Source organism: Oncorhynchus mykiss, chromosome 10, assembly GCF_013265735.2.
Source record: "Oncorhynchus mykiss isolate Arlee chromosome 10, USDA_OmykA_1.1, whole genome shotgun sequence".
Classification (NCBI taxonomy): Eukaryota; Metazoa; Chordata; class Actinopteri; order Salmoniformes; family Salmonidae; genus Oncorhynchus; species Oncorhynchus mykiss.
The window spans coordinates 4429876-4450080 of record NC_048574.1 but is presented as its reverse complement, the minus strand read 5'-3'; the positions used below and the strand labels follow the sequence as shown (position 1 = coordinate 4450080).

At 42.0% G+C, this 20205-nt stretch overlaps 1 protein-coding gene across 2 annotated transcripts; it reads right to left on the bottom strand.

Moving 5' to 3' along the window:
• Positions 1-133: 133 nt before the first annotated feature.
• On the bottom strand, positions 134-19237 carry LOC110514932 (nectin-1-like). 2 transcript variants are annotated; one of them, XM_021594057.2, is made up of 11 exons: positions 18484-19237; positions 16836-16948; positions 16642-16758; positions 16239-16380; positions 15495-15612; positions 12006-12187; positions 7911-8028; positions 6397-6548; positions 6158-6299; positions 1060-1129; positions 134-667 (listed from the first exon to the last, which is right to left on the bottom strand). In XM_021594057.2, the coding sequence occupies exons 1-11, from the start codon at positions 18533-18535 to the stop codon at positions 362-364; spliced, it is 1512 nt and encodes a 503-aa protein (XP_021449732.1). In that variant the 5' UTR covers positions 18536-19237; the 3' UTR covers positions 134-361. The 2 variants fall into 2 exon arrangements, with proteins under 2 accessions (XP_021449732.1, XP_036845416.1); XM_036989521.1 differs by having other exon boundaries at positions 529-1129.
• Between the last annotated feature and the right edge of the window lie 968 nt (positions 19238-20205).

Genomic DNA, 20205 nt, shown 5'->3' with positions numbered 1-20205 from the left:
CTGCTTGTATGCATAGTGCCAACTGTAAAGTTTGGCGAAGGAGGAATAATGGTCTGGGGCAGTTTTTCATGGTTCTGGCTAGGCATCTTAGTTCCAGTGAAGGGAAATAATTCAATAACATTGAATTCTGTGCTTCCAACTTTGTGGTAACAGTTTGGGGAAGGCCCTTTCCTGTTTCAGCATCACAATGCCCCCTTGCACAAAACACACTTTAAACACACACACACACACTCATATCTAGGATTGGAAAACATTCTGAGGTCAGTGGATGAACAGAAGATGAAGGACAGGAGAACAGAAGACAGAGAAAAGCTGTTGGTCCATGGTCTCTAGAGAGGTGTTACAGGTCAGTGGATACAGGTCAGACATACTGTTCTTTAGGGAAGGTGTAGGGTGCAAGGCCGGGAGGGGGGGATAGGGAGGGGAGGGAAGGATATCTGAAGACAGAGGAGGGATGGGAGGCGGGGGAGAAGGTATTGTTGGAGTGGGTGTAGGCGTGCTGGGAGAGGAAGGAGAGGGGAGGGTTGATAGGTGGAGAGTCGGGGAGGGAGAGGGGAGGGTTGATGGGGGGAGAGTAGGGTTCTGGGTAGTCATCCTTGTTACAGGCCAGTCGGTAGCTGACATAGTCCGCTGTGTTGGGGAGGTCCTCATACACCCTCCCTGACCGCTGTGAAGAGAAGACAAACAGGTAGTTAGTCCGCAGTGAAGAGAAGACAGACAGGTAGATAGTTAGTCCGCTGTGAAGAGAAGAGAGACAGACAGGTAGATAGTTAGTCCGCTGTGAAGAGAAGAGAGACAGACAGGTAGATAGTTAGTCCGCTGTGAAGAGAAGAGAGACAGACAGGTAGTTAGTCTGCTGTGAAGAGATGACAGACATGTAGTTAGTCCGCTGTGAAGAGAAGAGAGACAGACAGGTAGATAGTCTGCTGTGTTGGGGAGCACACACAAATACACACACCACAATAACACACAAAAACATACAGACACACATAGACACACACACATACACACACACACACACGCACAAAGACACACAGACACATACACACACTCCTCTACCTGGAACTCATCACCAGGTTTTCTCCTGGCAGGAGGAGGAGCCAGTTTAAGAGAAGGAGCAGAGTCTGTCCTGAGAGATGGGGAGAGAGAGAGCGAGAGTGAGAAAGAGGAAGAGAGAGAGAGGGAGGGAGGGAAATGGAGAGAGAGACAGAGAGAGTAAAGCAGTGAAATAAAAATAAATGATTTAAACTATAAACATGCATAGACCATCAAATAGTTATATAAAATTAAGTCAGTTAAGAACAAATTCTTATTTGCAATGACGGCCTACACCGGCCAAACCCAGACGACGCTGGACCAATTGCGCGCCGTCCTACGGGATGCCCAATCACAGCTGGTTGTGATACAGCCTGGCTTTGAACCAGGGCCTGTAGTGATGCGTCTTACACTGAGCTGCAGTGCCTTAGACTACTGCGCCACTTGGGAACCCCAAGAAGGTAGTAGGGAAGGGGTGGGAAAGGAATTGACAATCAGTCAGTGAAAGCATTACCTTATTTATCTCTAAATACCACAAGGAGTACGCAAGTGAAGTTTAGTCTACTGCTGTAAGTTGTTTGTCTTTGAATGCAGCGAGTAATCCTTCTTAAAGTCATTACTTTATGTATTGAGTTTATTATGGTGTCAATTCGACTAATATTTCACATTGTTCATCTGCATAATTTAAATCGAACATTCAAAACATGAGGCAAAGTCCATTTGATCAATAATCCCAACAACATCTATTGTGCCACCAACTGGTCTGGCCATTTAAATTCACACAGTTTCTAAGGACATATACATGAGGTTTACATACCAAATGTCATGGACCAATGTGCATTGGTTCAGTTACAGTTTTTAACAATTACTTTGGCACTAATTTCAGAACCTTGTGGTCATTTTTCAAAACTCTAGACACAAAACTCAAAACGGTCATCAGTTGTAACACAGGCTGTCCAAAGTCCAAAACATTGCATTCATATCTTTAAAGAAACCTTATACTTGCAGAATCATTGGTTCAAATAACTCATTTATCATGAAATACCATAGGAACATTAATTTAGATCACCCACACACAAGATACCGATAGTTTCACTGTGTAGTTGTTCGTACAATCATGAAATATTGTCATACAAAATATGTGATAGATGTTTCATTATGCTACTACACGTAAATACATCACTGTAAAATAACTAGTAGAGAGAATACTACAGACACAGTGGAATCATTGAACAGAATGACATTTATTGATGAAATACAATAAAATCACAACATAGGTTTCTTTGAATCAAAGCAAAAATAATTAGCTACAAAAAAGAAACTGTCAACTGCAGTGTTCCTCACCTGACTGTAAAAAGCAAAACAAAAGATTGATTACTGTACTTCTATATATTTCCATCAACTCTGTCTTGTGGATTTGGCCACAGGTTCTCATCCACATCACAATGGATGTTTTCATTAGCCAATCATCTTGGGAAGAATCTTCGGGCATGGCGAATCCAGGCCTGACACTGGTCTGATAAAATCATGTAGTAACCAAAAAAGTGTTAATAAACACATCCAAATATATGTTATATTTTAGATTCTTCAAAGTAGCCACCCTTTGCCTTGATGACAGCTTTGCACACTCTTGGCATTCTCTCAACCGGCTTCATGAGGTAGTCACCTGGAATGCTTTTTCAACAGCCTTGAAGGAGTTCCCACATATGCTGAGCACTTGTTGGTTGCTTTTCCTTCACTCCACAGTCCAACTCATCTCACCCAAACCATCTCAATTGGGTTAGTCGTACTCATCAGGGTCTTGACCTGACTGCAGTTCAGCGTCGTAACCGACTTCAGTGGGCAAATGCTCACCTTCAATGGCCACTGGCATGCTGGAGAAGTGTGGTCTGATTTGAAACCGGATGAATCCCGGTTTCAACTGTACCGGACAGATGGCAGACAACATGCGTCATGTGGGCAAGCCGTTTAAAGATGTCAACATTGGGAACAGAGTGCCCCATGGAGGAGGTGTGGTTATGATATGGGCAAGCATAAGCTACTGACAACAAACACATTTGCATTTTATCACTGAGAATTTGAATGCACGGGGATACCGTGACGAGATCCTGAGGCCCATTGTCTTGCCATTCATCCACCGCCATCACCTCATGTTTCAGCATGATGATGCACGGCCCCATGACACAAGAATATGTAAACAATTCCAGAAAGCTGAAAATATCCCAGTTTTTCCATGGCCTGCATAATCACCATACATGTTACCCATTGAGCATGTTTGGGATGCTCTGGATCGATGTGTACGACAGCGTGTTCCAGTTCCCGCCAATATCCAGCAACAATCAACAGCCGGATCAACTATATGCAAAGGACAAATGGTGTGAACACCAGACACTAACTGGTTTTCTGATCCATGCACCTTATTTTTATTTAAGGTATCTGAGACCAACAGATGCATATCTGTTGTCTCAATCATGTGAAATTGATTAGTGCCTAATGAATTTATTTCAATAGACTGATTTCCTTATATGAACTGTAACTCAGTCAAATCTTTGAAATTGTTTCATGTTGCATTTATATTTTAGGTACAACCACAAATTCAGTGTGGTTCATCTTATGGATGTCCATGAAAGCGATTACGCGTTTCAAGTTGGTAGTCCTCTGCGGAGTGGAATCACACCCCCTGTTATATTGTGGATGAAGAGTTAACTGTCTAACAGAGCATAATCCAGGTTACTCTATCTAGTAACTCATACAAGCAGTACAATCAGATTTAAAAAATACCTTATAGAACAGCGGGGACTGTGAAGCAACACAGACATTGGCACAGACAAATGCATACACATACAGTGCCTTGCAAAAGTATTCATCCCCCTTGGCATTTTTCCTATTTTGTTTAATTAAAATATGTAATTTAAATTGATTTTCATTTGGATTTCGTGTAATGGACATACAGAAAATAGTCCAAATTGGTGAAGTGAAATTAAAAAAATTACCCAAAAAATTCCCCAAAATAAAAATGGAAAAGTGGTGCGTGCACATGTATTCACCCCCTTTGCTATGAAGCCCCTAAATAAGATCTGGTGCAACCAATTACCTTCAGAAGTCACATAATTAGTTAAATAAAGCACACTTGTGTATAATCTAAGTGTAACATGATCTGTCACATGATCTCAGAATATATACACCTGTTCTGAAAGGCCCCAGAGTCTGCAACACCACTAAGCAAGGGGCACCACAAAGCAAGCGACACCATGAAGACCAAGGAGCTCTCCAAACAGGTCAGGGACAAAGTTGTGGAGAAGTACAGATCAAGGTTGGGTTATAAAAAAATATCAGAGACTTTGAGCATCCCAAGGAGCACCATTAAATCCGTTACACAAAATGTAAAGAATATGGCACCACAAAAAAACCTGCCAAGAGAGGGCTGCCCACCAAAACTCACAGACCAGGCATGGAGGGCATTAATCAGAGAGGCAACAAAGAGACCAAAGATAACCCTGAAGGAAATGCAAAGCTCCACAACAAAGATATGAGTACATGTCCATAGGACCACTTTAAGCCGTACACTCCACAGGGCTTTACGGAAGAGTGGCCAGAAAAAAGCCATTGCTTAAAAAACAAAATAAGCAAACATGTTTGGTGTTCGCCAAAAGGCATGTGGGAGACTCCCCAAACATATGGAAGAAGGCTCTCTGTTCAGATGAAACTAAAATTGAGCTTTTTGGCCATCAAGGAAAACACTATCTCTGGTGCAAACCCAAACACCTCGCATTACCCCGAGAGCACCATCCCCACTGTGAAGCATGGTTGTGGCAGCATCATGCTGTGGAGATGTTTTTCATTGCAGGGACTGGGATGACCCTAAGCGTACTGCTAAAGCAACACTTGAGTGGTTTAAGGGGAAACATTTAAACGTCTTGGAATGGTCTAGTCAAAGCCCAGACCTCAATCCAATTGAGAATCAGTGGTATGACTTAAAGATTGCTGTACACCAGCGGAACCCATCCTACTTGAAATGGATGGAGCAGTTTCGCCTTGAAGAATTGTAAAAAATCCCAGTTGCTAGATGTGCCAAGCTTATAGAGACATACCCCAAGAGACTTGGACTATAAACACATGTACACATGGATTTTGTGTTGTAGATATGTGGTAGTAGAGTAGGGGCGTGAGGGTACACACTTAATTAATTGTGAAATCTGTTGTGAATGTGTTGTAATGTCAATTTTTTTTTAAATAATTGTCATATTTTTGCTGCACTCCAAGAAGAGTAGCTGGTTCCTTGGCAATTAATACATACAAATACAGTGGTTTAAATGGACACGTAATTTTAAAAACGTTTTTGTTTACTTTTTACCCCTTTTCATTGTATCCAATTGGTAGTTGTCTCATTGCTGCAATGGACTCGGGAGAGGCAAAGGTTGAGAGCCATGCGTCCTGCTTCTTGACACAATGCCCGCTTAACCCAGAAGCCAGCCGCACCAATGTGTTGGAGGAAACACTGTACACCTGACGACTGTGTCAGCATGCATGCACCCGGCCCGCCGCAAGAGTCATTAGACCTTGATGGGACAAGGACATCCCTGCCGGCCAAACCCTCCCCTAGCCCGGATGACACCTGGCCAAGTGTGGGTCTCTCGGTCATAGCCAGCTGCGATAGAGCCTGGACTTGAACCAGGATCTCTAGTGGCACAGCAAGCAACTGTGATGCAGTGCCTTAGACCACTGCACCACTTGGGAAGCCCTGAGATGTTTTAATAACTCAGCCAAATTTTGACCAATGGTTCATAAGAAGTTTTTTTTAATGTTTTCCAAAATTTCCAAGATGGAGGAAAATCGATCTCAATGGACCTTATTAGTGAGTGAGGCAAATTTGTTCAGCATGAGGAGTTTCAAGTCTCTAAGTCAAACTGGGTGGCGGATATGACGGTCTATGTGAGACTGCTTATAACAGTACCACCTACAGGTCAATTGGTGCCATTATTTTTGACAAAATGACTCATCGCTTCTAGTTTCTGTGTGTCAAATTAGAAAAAATGTGACCCTCTCCCAGCTTGAGTTATCTGACCATGTCAAGAAGAATTCAGAAAATAACAATAGGTTTGATAACTAAAGATATACATACGAGTCAGCATCCATCTCTTCCCTCTGTTTTCTCCTGTTAAGAAGCAGCACAGTGATCGCCACGCCCAGAATCAGCCCCACAGCCAATAGCATGCCCAGAACACTGAAGACATCACCCGTTCCCACCTGGGGCAGTGGCTCTTCTACACAGAGAGAAAAAACACAGTTACACACACACACGCACACACACACACACACAAACACACACTCCAGGTAACCATTGTAACCAAATGACCTTACCTGTGATGCTGATCTCCATGAAGGCAGAGCTTGTCCCGATGCTATTGGTTGCATCGCAGACGTAAGTCCCTCCTACCTCGTATCTGATTGGTCCTTTAAATAACAGGACATTGTCACGGATCTCTACGCTGTTCGGTATGGAACCATTCAACCTGCAGGTACACACACACACACACACCCATACACAAACACACATTAATGCCATTATTCCAAGTATGACATAACATGAATAGCTTCATAAACATCAAACAGACCATAGAATTATAAACAGGACTCATCTTTATATTTAATCACATAATGGCTTATGTGACACCATTGAGGGCGTTCTCCATTTTAAAGGAGTAAACAAACTGAAAACTGGAAAAAAAACATTCCCGTTTTAAACGGGATATTTTGTCAGGACAAGATGCTAGAACATGCATATAATTGACAGCTTAGGATAGAAAACACTCTAACGTTTCCAAAACTGTAAAGATATTGTCTGTGAGTATAACAGAACTGATGTTGCAGGCGAAAGCCTGAGAAGAATCCAATCCGGAAGTGCCCCATATTTTGAAAGCTCTGCGTTCCAATGAGTCCCTATTGAGCTGTGAATGTGCTATCAACCAGATTACACTTTCTACGTATTCCCCAAGGTGTCTACAGCATTGTGACGTAGTGTTACGCATTTATGTTGAAGAACAGCCGTAGGCGGCTACATTGCGCAAGTGGTCACCTGATGCCCCCAGAGAGATTCTCGCGTAAAATACAGAGGTACTCCAATTGGTCCTACTTAAAAACTAATTTTCCCGATGGATATATTATCGAATAGATATTTGAAAAACACCTTGAGGATTGATTATAAACAACGTTTGCCATGTTTCTGTCGATATTATGGAGCTAATTTGGAATATTTTTCGCCGTTCTCGTGACTGCAATTTCCGGGCGATTTCTCAGCCAAACGTGAAGAACAAACGGAGCTATTTCGCCTACAAAAATTATATTTTGGGAAAAAAGGAACATTTGCCATCTAACTGGGAGTCTCGTGAGTGAAAACATCCGAAGCTCATCAAAGGTAAACGATTTAATTTGATTGCTTTTCTGATTTCCGTGACCAAGTTACCTGCTGCTAGCTGGACAAAATGCTATGCTAGGCTATCGATAAACTTACACAAATGCTTGTCTAGCTTTGGCTGTAAAGCATATTTTGAAAATCTGAGATGACAAGGTGATTAACAAAAGGCTAAGCTGTGTCTCAATATATTTCATTTGTGATTTTCATGAATAGGAATATTTTCTAGGGATATTTATGTCCGTTTATGTCCGTTGCGTTATGCTAATTAGTGTCAGGCGATGATTACGCTCCGGCATACGGGATGGGGAGTCAGTAGAGGTTAAAACATTCCTCAATGGTGCTGTCCATGCTAAAACAAGCTACATCCATCTAGCGCCCTCTTTATATCGCTATGCCACTGGTATACTCACAATTACGCATAGGGTTAGAGGTTAGGGATTAGAGGTCAGCGGTTACTCACATTCTCCATTGGAACAGAGAGACAGGTGGGTTGGCATCGGTTAGACATGTGAGCTCAACGTTCTGACGGTCCAGGTACCAGTTCCCATCGAACCCCTCCACTGACACCTCTGGTTCATCTGATGTAAAATAATAATATAGAATACTTTCATATATGCCATTTAGAAGACACTTTTATCCAGAGCCACTTACAATAATTTGCACAAGTGAGTAAGTCAGTGGGACGGTGAAAGTGCTTGTGCATGTGCACTGGCGTGTGTGTATGTGCGCTGGAGTGTGTGTGAATGTGTGTATCAGGGTTGGGCTCAATTCTAATTGAAGGAAGTAAAGTACAATTACAATTCAATCATTGAAAAAAGGGCATTTATTTTCAATGACTTCTTACAGTTTTTCCCAATTGTTAGCACACCTTTGCTGAAACGAAATGTCAGATACTCAAACCTCTAAAGACAAAACAGTTAACCAATTTCCCCAAACCCCACAGACATCTTGCAAAATGAAACACAGCAATCAAAATGAAACTCTGTATACAAAATGAAACTGTATACAAATGACACACACACACACACATCAAATTAATCTAACTTAGTGACAACTGAAATCGCACTAATGTGACCTATTCAAAACACTACTATCAGAATCTATTTCAGTGTAAAGACTAAGATTTTGTTATTATACTGCATATTGTTTGTGTGTACTCAAACAAGAAAGGAACACAAATGCAAAAATGATATTTCAACATGACTCAATACATGTCAAACAGCATACTGTATGCACACATACAGTAAAAATGTAAAACAAAGTAAATATATTTTGCATTTGGAAAGGAAGACAAATAGGCATATTGGTACCACTGTACTGTATGTTAGATCAATTGCATTAAATATATAAAGAAACAGAAATCAGAAACAGTGAAATCAGAAACAAATAATAATGTGAAAACAAAATCAGTCATGTCTGCTGTTCTGGTCCGGCCACAGATTTTCATAAACATCACAGGCGATATTCTCCTTGGCATGAGGTATTCACCCCTGACAGGACTCTGCTGGAATGTCACCACATGCCTCCTTCATTGTCTCAATTGGGTTGAAAAATTGGGAATATGGTGGGAGAAAGAAAATTGTAAACCTGGGATGGTCGTGGAACCAGTTGTAGACCAATGTAAGAATGCTGTTCATTGACTATAGCTCAGCATTCAACACCAGAGTACCCTCCAAGCTCATCATTAAGCTCGAGGCCCTGGGTCTGAACCCCACCCAGTGCAACTGGGTCATGGACTTCCAGACAGGCCGTCCCCAGGTGGTGAAGGTAGGAAACAACACCTCCGCTTTGCTGATGCTCAACACTGGGGCCCCACAAGGGTGCGTCCTCAGCCCCTTCCTGTACTCCCTGTTCACCCATGACTGCATGTCCATGCATGCCTCCAACTCAATTATCAAGTTTGCAGACGACAGTAGTAGGTTTGATTACCAACAATGACGAGACAGCTTACAGGGAGGAGGTGAGGGCTCTGGGAGTGTGGTGTCAGGAAAGTAACTTCTCACTCAACGTCAACAAAACAAAGGAGATGATCATGGACTTCAGGAAACAACAGAGGGAGCACCCCCTTATCCACATTGATGGGACCGCAGTGGAGAAGGTGGAAAGATTAAAGTTTCTCAGCGTACACATCACTGACAAACTGAAATGGTACACCCACACAGGCAGTGTGGTGAAGAAGGCACAACAGTGCCTCTTTAACTTCTTGGATATAGGGGGCGCTATTTAAATTTTTGGATGAAAAATATTCCCGCTTTAAACAAGATGTTTTGTCACGAAAAGATGCTCGACTATGCATATAATTGACAGATTTGGAAAGAAAACACTGACGTTTCCAAAACTGCAAAGACATCGTCTGTGAGTGCCACAGAACTGATGTTACAGGCGAAACCCAGATAAAAATCCAATCAGGAAGTGCCGCATTTTTTGAAACCGCCTCATGCCAATGACTCCTTATATGGCTGTGAATGGGCCACGAATGAGCTTAGGCTTTCCGTCGCTTCCCCAAGGTGTCGACAGCATTGTGACGTATTTGTAGGCATATCATTGGAAGATTGACCATAAGAGACTACATCTACCAGGTGGTCGCTTGGTGTCCTCCGTTGCAATTATTGTGTAATCTCCAGCTGCAGTATTTTTCCTTTCGCTTCTGATGAGAAGCCAACTGTCAGGACTGATATATTATCGAATAGATATGTGAAAAACACCTTGAGGATTGATTCTAAACAACGTTTGCCATGTTTCTGTCGATATTATGGAGCTAATTTGGAAAAAAGTTAGGCGTTGTAGTGGCTGCATTTTCGGGTCTTTTTTCTTAGCCAAACGTGATGAACAAAACGGAGCTATTTCGCCAACACAAATAATATTTTTGGAAAAAACGAACATTTGCTATCTAACTGAGAGTCTCGTCATTAAAATCATCCGAAGTTCTTCAAAGGTAAATGATTTTATTTGAATGGTTTTCTTGTTTTTGTGAAAATGTTGCCTGCTGAATGCTAGTCTTAATGCTATGCTAGGCTATCAATACTCTTACACAAATGCTTGTGTAGCTTTGGTTGAAAAGCATATTTTGAAAATCTGAGATGACAGTGTTGTTAACAAAAGGCTAAGGTTGTTTTTGAATATATTTATTTCATTTCATTTGCGATTTTCATGAATAGGAAACGTTGCGTTATGGTAATGCGCTTGAGGCTATGATTACGCTCCCGGATACGGGATTGCTCGTCGCTAGAGGTTAACCTCAGGAGGCTGAAGAAATTTGGCTTGCCACCTAAAACCCTCACAAACATTTACAGATGCACAATTGAGAGCATCCTGTCTGGCTGTATCACCGCCTGGTACGGTAATTGCACCGCCCACAACCGTAGGGTTCTCCAGAAAGTGGTGCGGTCTGCCCAACGCATCACCTGGGACAAATTACCTGCCCTCCAGGATCCTACGCACAGTTGTGCATCAGAGTTTAAAAGGGCAGGTCATATGCTTTAGGTCCGTGGACAGAGGTATTCTATCATACCTTATTATACCTTATTATTGATGTAGCTTATAGGCTCATCACAAATGGACAGATCCTGGCATAGGCAAAATTAAAAACTGTTCTGACGCGTGAATTTCACCAGACCGTGGCTGTTTGCCTATGTTGTCATGTTGTCTAAGCTTGTTGGCACTGAAGAGATTGGTGGCATATTATAGAGCCTGTTAGCAATTATGTAGGTAATAGGTTAGGCGTTAAGGTTGTCAATGTTGTGGAAGTGACTGTCTCATCGACCTAGATCAATTTGGACTCAGGACTGGTCACATGACCAACTGCAGTGACTGTCAATCATCAAATCATTTAAATAAATAATAATATCAGATCAAAAACATGAAGAATGACCCATTTATAATTTTCTGTGTTGTCAAGAAGCCATTGCCATTCCTATTAATTGGCAAAAACGTACAGTGCACGGGTCGAACCAGAACCGATAATTAAAAACACAACATTTGAATAATCAAATCATTGTTCAGTTTTTCATTTCATATTTCCTTTAGACAATAAAAACAAAAAACAAAACCGTTTATGTGTTTGATTTCAGATTCAAATCAAATAAACGAAGAACGACCCTTTCCGCATTTTTATCTTGTCATCTAATAGGAAATGTTAAAAAGTATCATGTCACTGTTCAGAAAGCCTATACTGGACATGTAGAAAGAGTTGAAATTAGGTTTAAATTATTTAAAATAAATCCTGCAGTCAATGTTTGATACTATGTGCATTAACTCCATGAACTGGGAAATGTAAAAATACTGAATTCCAAATCAATTCATTTTCAAAGATTACATTTTTTTCTTAACTTAATTATTGTTGGAATTCGAACTGAATTCAACATATATTCTCCATTTCATGAGTGAATTCAAGAATTCAATTGGAATTGACCCCAACCCTGGTGTGTGTGTGTGTGTGTGTGTGTGTGTGTGTGTGTGTGTGTGTGTGTGTGTGTGTGTGTGTGTGTGTGTGTGTGTGTGTGTGTGTGTGTGTGTGTGTGTGAGTGAGTATGTTGTATGTGTGTGTGTGACCTACACTGTATGTCCAGCGTGACAGAGTCGGTGTATGTCTCCTGGTTATAGGAGGTGATACAGGTGAGTTTCTCCAGGTGTGTATTCTTGCTGGGTACCAGGATAAAGTCGCTTCGCACTGTGATCGTCCCATCAGAGTTACGGATCTCCTGGGTGGTCGCCTCACCACGCACACGCGTGTCCCACCTGCTCACACACACACACACGCATGAATACACGCACACGTGTGCACACACACACACGCATGAACACACAGACACACAGAGAGAAACACACGCAGACACACAGAGAAAAACCAACACACACACAAAGCAGTCAGGAAATAAACTTCCATATAACATTTGAAGCTAGCAACAGTTACTGATATGTTCACTGTTTGAGATCAAACCTTCAAGAATCATTAATGTCTGAATTCTTACTTTGGAGAGATTATGTTGCATAGAGCTTTAGAGTGTCAAACTGTTTCATAAAGCCTTGTAGTTACAAACTGTGTCATAGAGCTTTAGAGCTCCATTTTTGTCTGGCCTTATGCCAGAGCAATTGTCTAAGGCATTGTCAAAACCGGGTCTCTTATATTTCCAAACCCTAGTGCCGGGATTGATGTTTTATCTGTCTTATCTGTCTTACCTGCTGCTGAGGTGGGAGGGGTGGCAATATCTGAGGTGTCCTTAAAAACGTGCGCCAAAGTATTAGTTTCAGTATGTGCAGGTTGGGCTATTAGATGTGTGTAAAAAGCCCTTTATGTCAGCTAATACATGATTTTAGATGTGTGTATAAACCCCTCTATGTAGGCTGATACATTATTTTAGATGTGTGTATAAACCCCACGAACTAAAGGTTAGAGCTGCCGCTTTCAAGGAGCAGGACTCTAACTATTATACATGTCAACATTCACAGGCCGCGTGGTCAGACGAATTACCAGGACGTGTACTCCGAGCATAAGCTGACCAACTGGCAAGTGACATTTTCAATCTGTCACTGACAGAGTCTGTTTCAAGCAGACCACCATAGTCCCTGTGCCCAAGAACACCAAGGTAAAATGCCTAAATGACTACTGACCAGTAGTACTCAAGTCTGTAGACATGAAGTGCTTTGAAAGGCTGTTCATGGCTCACATCAAAACCATTATCCCAGAACCACTAGACCCACTCCAATTTGCATACCGCCCCAACAGATCCACAGATGATGCAATCTCTATTGCACTTCACACTACCCTTTCCCACCTGGACAAAAGGAACACCTATGTGAGAATGCTATTCATTGACTACAGCTCAGCGTCCAAAACCATAGTGCCCTCAAAGCTCATCACTAAGCTAAGGACCCTGGGACGAAAAACCTCCCTCTGAAACTGCGATCATGGACTTCCTGATGGGCCGCTCCCAGGTGGTAAGAGTAGGTAACAACACATCTGCCCCGCTGATCCTCAACACAGGGGCACCTCAGAGACCTGACATTGTGGTGCCAGGATAACAACCTCTCCATTAACATGATCAAGGCAAAGGTAATGGTTGTGGACTATAAAAAAAGGGGGACCGAGCACGCCCCAATTCTCATCAATGGGGCTGTAGTGGAGCAGGTTGAGAGCTTCAAGTTCCTTGGTGTCCACATCACCAACAAACTATCATGTGTTAAACACACCAAGACAGTCGTGAAGAGGGCAAGACAACGCCTATTCCCCCTCAGGAAACTAAAAAGATTTGGCATGGGTCCTCAGATCCTCAAAAGGTATAAACAGCTGCACCATCGAAAGCATCCTGACCGGTTACTTCAACGCCTGATATGGCAACTGCTCGGCATCCGACCGTAAGGTGCTACAGAGGGTAGTTTGTAGGGCCCAGTACATCACTGTGACCAAGCTTCCTGGCATCCAGATGTTGTATCCAAGTTTACATACACTTAGGTTGGAGTCACTAAAACTCAGTTTTCAACCACTCCACAAATTTCTTGTTAACAAACTATAGTCTTGCCAATTGGATAGGACATCTACTTTGTGCATGACACAAGCAATTTTTCAAACAATTATTTACATACAGATTATTTCACTTATAATGCACTGCATCACAATTCCAGTGGGTCAGAAGTTTACACACACTAAGTTGACTGTGCCTTTAAACATCTAGGAAAATTCCAGAAAATGTTGTCATGGCTTTTTAAGCTTCTGATAGGCTAATTGACATCATTTGAGTCAATTGGAGGTGTACCTGTGGATGTATTTCAAGGCCTACCTTCAAACTCAGTGCCTCTTTCCTTGACATCATGGGAAAATGAAAAGAAATCAGCCAAGATCTCAGAAAAATAATGATGGACATCCACAAGTCTGGTTCATCCTTGGGAGCAATTTCCAAATACCTGAAGGTACCACGTTCATCTGTACAAACAATAGTACGTAAGTATAAACACCATGGGACCACGCAGCCATCATACTGCTCAGGAAGGAGACGCATACTGTCTCTTAGAGATGAACGTACTTTGGTGTGAAAAGTGCGAATCAATCCCAGAACAACAGTAACAACAGCAACAAATGCTGAAGGAAACAGGTACAAAATGATCTATATCCACAGTAAAACGAGTCCTAAATCGATATAACCTGAAAGGCAGCTCAGCAAGGAAGAAGCCACTACTCCAAAACCGCCATGAAAAAGCCAGACTACGGTTTGCAACTGCACATGGGGACAAAGATCATACTTTTTGGAGAAATGTCCTCTGGTCTGATGAAACTAAAATATAACTTTTTGGCCATAATCACCATCCTTATGTTTAGAGGAAAAAGGGGGAGGCTTGTAAGCTGAAGAACACTTCAGAAAATCTGTTTTTAATAGAGCCCTTAAATTCTTCTGACTGGCATGGAAGTGGTTAATCTTCCAGAGGTGTTAGGATAATTAGTACTGTGAAACTAGGGTAGTTGGTGCAGTGGGAGTGTCAAACTGTTTCATACATCAGATGAGGCTTGAGTGTCAAACTGTTTCATAAAGCTATGGACTTTAAACTGTTTCATAAAGCTATGGACTTTAAACTGTTTCATAAAGCTATGGACTTGAAACTGTTTCATAAAGCTTTAGTGTCTGTTTCATAAAGCTTTGTAGTTTCAAGTTGTTTCATAATGCTTTATTTTCAAACTATTTCATGAAGCTTTAGAGTGTCTGTTTCATAAAGCTATGGACTTTAAACTGTTTCATAACGATTTGTAGTTTCAAGTTGTTTCATAACGCTTTATTTTAACTGTTTCATGAAGCTTTAGTGTCAAAGTGTGCAGGTCAATCACATCTCCTGTCTTAGGCCTCCTGAACACTACACAGTTTTACAATCATAACATCGGAGTACCTCTGGGTACTGGGTATCGGTGTAAGGAGTACACATAGCGACACTACCTTAGAGTGATTCAATCGCTAACCCTAACCCATCCTTACTTATTCCACAGATTTTTCCATCTATTTGAAATATTCCTATGTGAGAGCTGTTTACACACAAACAAACACACATGGTGGCGTCCCACCTGATGGTTCCTGGAGGCTTCCCATTGGCCGAGAGGCAGGTGGCGACCGGCGTCTTCAGATTGGATGACCGAGCTACCAGTGTGGGTGTCGACAAACTCATCTGGGTCAAAGGTCGGGCTGGACCAACAACAAAATCACAACTTGGCCAAACACAGCACAGCAACAGTTGGTCAAATCACAGCACAGCAACATAGCTGCTAGACATAATTTGAGTTACAGGAAATGTGGTGTACAAGGCCCCAAGGATATCACATGACATTTTACACAGGCCGGGATTCAATCATTATACAATCCTCAGGCCAGGATTCAATCATTTTACAATCCTCAGGCCAGGATTCAATCCCATCGTTGGTTGTAGACAATGTGGCGTTTAAAGTCAATTTTTAATAGCGGAGGTGCATAAAGATGATGATCCCCATGCACTTAACACAAATTTCTCATTTTGGTAAATTCACCATATTGTACATTGCTCTCCATTACTCTTTTTTTAATGTATGTTCATTAGCACAGTATATATGATCCCAATTTCATCTTCAAGACTCATTGGATAGTGCTAAAACAAGGACGTCATATCTGAATTCTGCCATCTTTATGCGCATTCACCATTGAGCCGACATACTGAAAGCAGCACTGACCCATGAATGCAATCTCTGTGAACGCAGAAACATTGGCCTATATTCAATCAGATTGAGAGTTAACCCGTGTTGGCCAACATCCGCATAGTGGCTGTGTTGTGGTCTTACCGTAGACTGTGAGGTTGACCGTGTTTTCACGGTTGCCAGCAGGGAAGGTAGTGTATTCACAGATGTATCTGGCCTCGTCAGACAGTCGCAGAGACGAGAAGGTCAGAGTGGTGTCCTCCAGGGACGGAGTTCTCCTCCGCACCTTAACATCAGAGCCATATATTTAGAGACCAACTACAACCACAACACAACACAACCACAACCCAACCACCACACAACCACAACACAACCGCAAGCACAACACAACCACAAAACAACCTCAACACAACCATAATGACAACCACAAGACTGCACGGCAAGGTTAGAACACAACCGCAACACAACCACAACCACAACCACAACCACAACCACAACACAACTGCAACACAACCACAACACAACTGCAACTCCACATCATCCTCACCACAGGGTTTTTGAAGCTGACTCTGTCTTTGAAGGGCGGAGCCACAGACACGCCTAGAGACGGGTTAGCTATCGCCACGTTCTGTTTCTTTCCATTAATCACCTTCTGCCATGTCACCTGGAGGGAGGGAAGAATTCAAGGCAAAGTTCTTGCAGATGTTGTATTGATTGCATGTGTGTGTGTGTGATGGTTACCTGTGAGATCTTGACAGGTGGGATGCTGTTAATAAAAAGACATGGTAGATCCACCTTAGAGCCCACGAAACCTGACTGTCCAGCTTCCATCTGGACTGACTGACTACACACACCTAGGACACACAATACACACAGAAGTTAGATACACTGCTGCTCAGTTAAATGGGGTTATGGTTAGGGTCACACACGTATACATACGCCGTCACCCAGTGGGATCAGGCCAGCTCTGTAGCTGAGCTCATTAGGGTTAGAGTTAGACCTAAGCTTTAGGTGAGGAACACAGCCTACCTGTCTGACACACACACACACACACACACACACACTCATTGGGAAAATATAGCATGCAGGGAAGGAAAGAGAGAAAGAAGATAGAGTCAGAGAGAGAAGGGGAGAGAGAGAGAGAGAGAGAGAGAGAGAGAGAAGGGGAGAGAGAGAGAGAGAGATAGAAGGGGAGAGCAATAGAGAGGGATTAACTGTTTAATCTCTAGTCTGTGATTGACCTGGAATGAGAGGCTGTTTGTCTTACTGACCATGTGACCTACTACACACAAGCACGCAGACACACACTTTAAAAAATACACTGGAAATTAACTAAGAGGTACTAACGGTAGCACTTTGATGAATAACCAGTAGATATTGATAACTCTGATGTTACTTCAAAATGTAAAAACAATATTCTCTGTGCCTATACTTTCCTTTATGATCCAACTTCCAGCGAGCTAACAGATAGTTAACAGTTAGCTACCAGCTAACCAACAGCAAGATAAGAGCTAACTAACAGCTAACTAAATGCTAACTAACACCTAACTAAACGCTAACTAATAGTTAGTTACCAGCTAACAGACAGCTAACTAACAGCTAAATAACAGCTAACAAACAGTTATGTAACAGCTAACTAACAGCTACCACCTAGCTACCAGCTAACTAATAGCTAACAGCTAACTAACAGCTAGCCAACAGCTAACTACCATCTCGTTAACGGCTGAGTAAAAGCTCTCTAACAGTTAACCAACAGATAGCTTCCAGCTTGCTAACACAGCAGCAGAGTAGCAACATATACCCAACATTTCTTAATTCTGACAAAGGCAGAAAAATTATTTTAGGCTGAAATGTTGATTTTTCAAAGTAATGTTTGTGTGTGTGTGTGTGTTTGGCCCAGATACAGTCTGCTTCCACTTCTACTCTGCCAAATTGATTGTAATCTGTTGGACTATTTGGATATGTAGTGTGTGTGTGATCTCTGGCACTGCCAGCATGAGTAGTGTGTGTTGGAGAGCGTTCAAGAGGAGCTCAGGGATTACATGTTTCATCTGTGTTCTGGAACCAGAGCGATATCAACAGACAGGCAGGCAAGCAAACAGACAGATAGAATACAGACCTACGTGTGTGTGTGTGTGTTAGTGTGCATGTGTCTGTCTGTCTGTCTGTCTGTCTGTCTGTCTGTCTGTCTGTCTGTGTGTGTGTGTAATATATTGTTTATGTATAGAAGTGTTAATGTGGTGTGGCAGCTGTTCTCAGAGTTAAACCCGGTGGAACACCAGAGGATAAGGTGTGATCTTAATTTACAGATTGAAGATGTATGCTGTAGGATGAACCAACTCTCTGATGGTAGGGTTATGGTTAGAGGGTAGACTAGAGGTTATCTCACCTTTAATAACACATGTTGCTGTCAGGAATATCCACAACACAGAATTCTCCATGACAACTCCACTGGCGCCACCTTCCTTGTAGGTCCAACAGAATAGTTCCGACAGAATAGTTCCGACGGAATAGTTCCGATAGAATAGTTCCAACGGAATAGTTCCAACAGAATAGTTCCGATAGAATAGTTCCGATAGAATAGTTCTAATAGAATGGTTCTAACAGAATAGTTCTAATAGAATGGTTCCAACAGAATAGTTCCGATAGAATGGTTCCAACAGAATAGTTCTAACAGAATAGTTCTGATAGAATAGTTCCAACAGAATTGTTCCAACAGAATAGTTCTAACAGCTGTCACACTGTAGTTTCAGCTAGTGACTGGTTGTTATGTTCTTAGCTGGTAGTCGGTAGTGAAATGAACTCCTGTCGCAGCTTGTTGTCAGTTGTTAGTTGCCACTAATTGTCTTCAGAGTTGCAGCTTGCTGTGTAGCGTTGGATAATAGTTGCAGCTTGCTGTGTAGCGTTGGATAATAGTTTCAGCTTGCTGTGTAGCGTTAGATAATAGTTACAGCTTGTTGTGTAGTGTTGGATAATAGTTACAGCTTGCTGTGTAGCGTTGGATAATAGTTTCAGCTTGCTGTGTAGCGTTAGATAATAGTTACAGCTTGTTGTGTAGCGTTAGTCAATAGTTTCAGTTTGCTGTGTAGCGTTAGTCGGTAGTGAAATGAACTCCCTGCAGCGAAGCGGCCAGGCAGACGGGACTAAAGCAGCTTAGTGGTGGACAGATTACTGAGTTACACTCACACACAACCTCCCCGACACACACACACAAACATAAACAGACCATGTAGTTATTATCATTGGTCAGACATGTCAGCTCATGCAGCACTATTAGCATTAGATGGACAGTTGACTTCGTAGTTGTGTGGTTAATTTGCACTAACATCATGATGTTTGTTTTAATTGTGTTATTAAAACATTGTGTGTGTCTGTGTTTAGTTTGTTATTGAAATACATATTAATTTGCATTTTATTGCATGACATAAGTATTTGATCACCATGATCATTGATGCCCCAAGAGGTGAGATCTTGCATGGAGACCCAGACCGAGTGTGATTGACCTTCATCTTGAACTTCTTCCATTTTCTAATAATTGCGCCAACAGTTGTTGCCTTCTCACCAAGCTGCTTGCCTATTGTCCTGTAGCCCATCCCAGCCTTGTGCAGGTCTCCAATTTTATCCCTGATGTCCTTACACAGCTCTCTGGTCTTGGCCATTGTGGAGAGGTTGGAGTCTGTTTGATTGAGTGTGTGGACAGGTGTCTTTTATACAGGTAACGAGTTCAAACAGGTGCAGTTAATACAGGTAGAGTGGAGAACAGGAGGGCTTCTTAAAGAAAATCTAACAGGTCTGTGACAGCCGGAATTCTTACTGGTTGGTAGGTGATCAAATACTTATGTCATGCAATAAAATGCAAATTAATTACTTAAAAATCATACAATGTGATTTCCTGGATTTTTGTTTTAGATTCCGTCTCTCACAGTTGAAGTGTACCTATGATTAAAAAAAATACAGACATCTACATGCTTTATAAGTAGGAAAACCTACAAAATCGGCAGTGTATCAAATACTTGTTCTCCCCACTGTATGTGACCCGTTTCTGGAAACTACTGTAGGCGTATGTCGCTGATCACTACTTCACAGAAGGACCGTTTGAACATAAACTTTT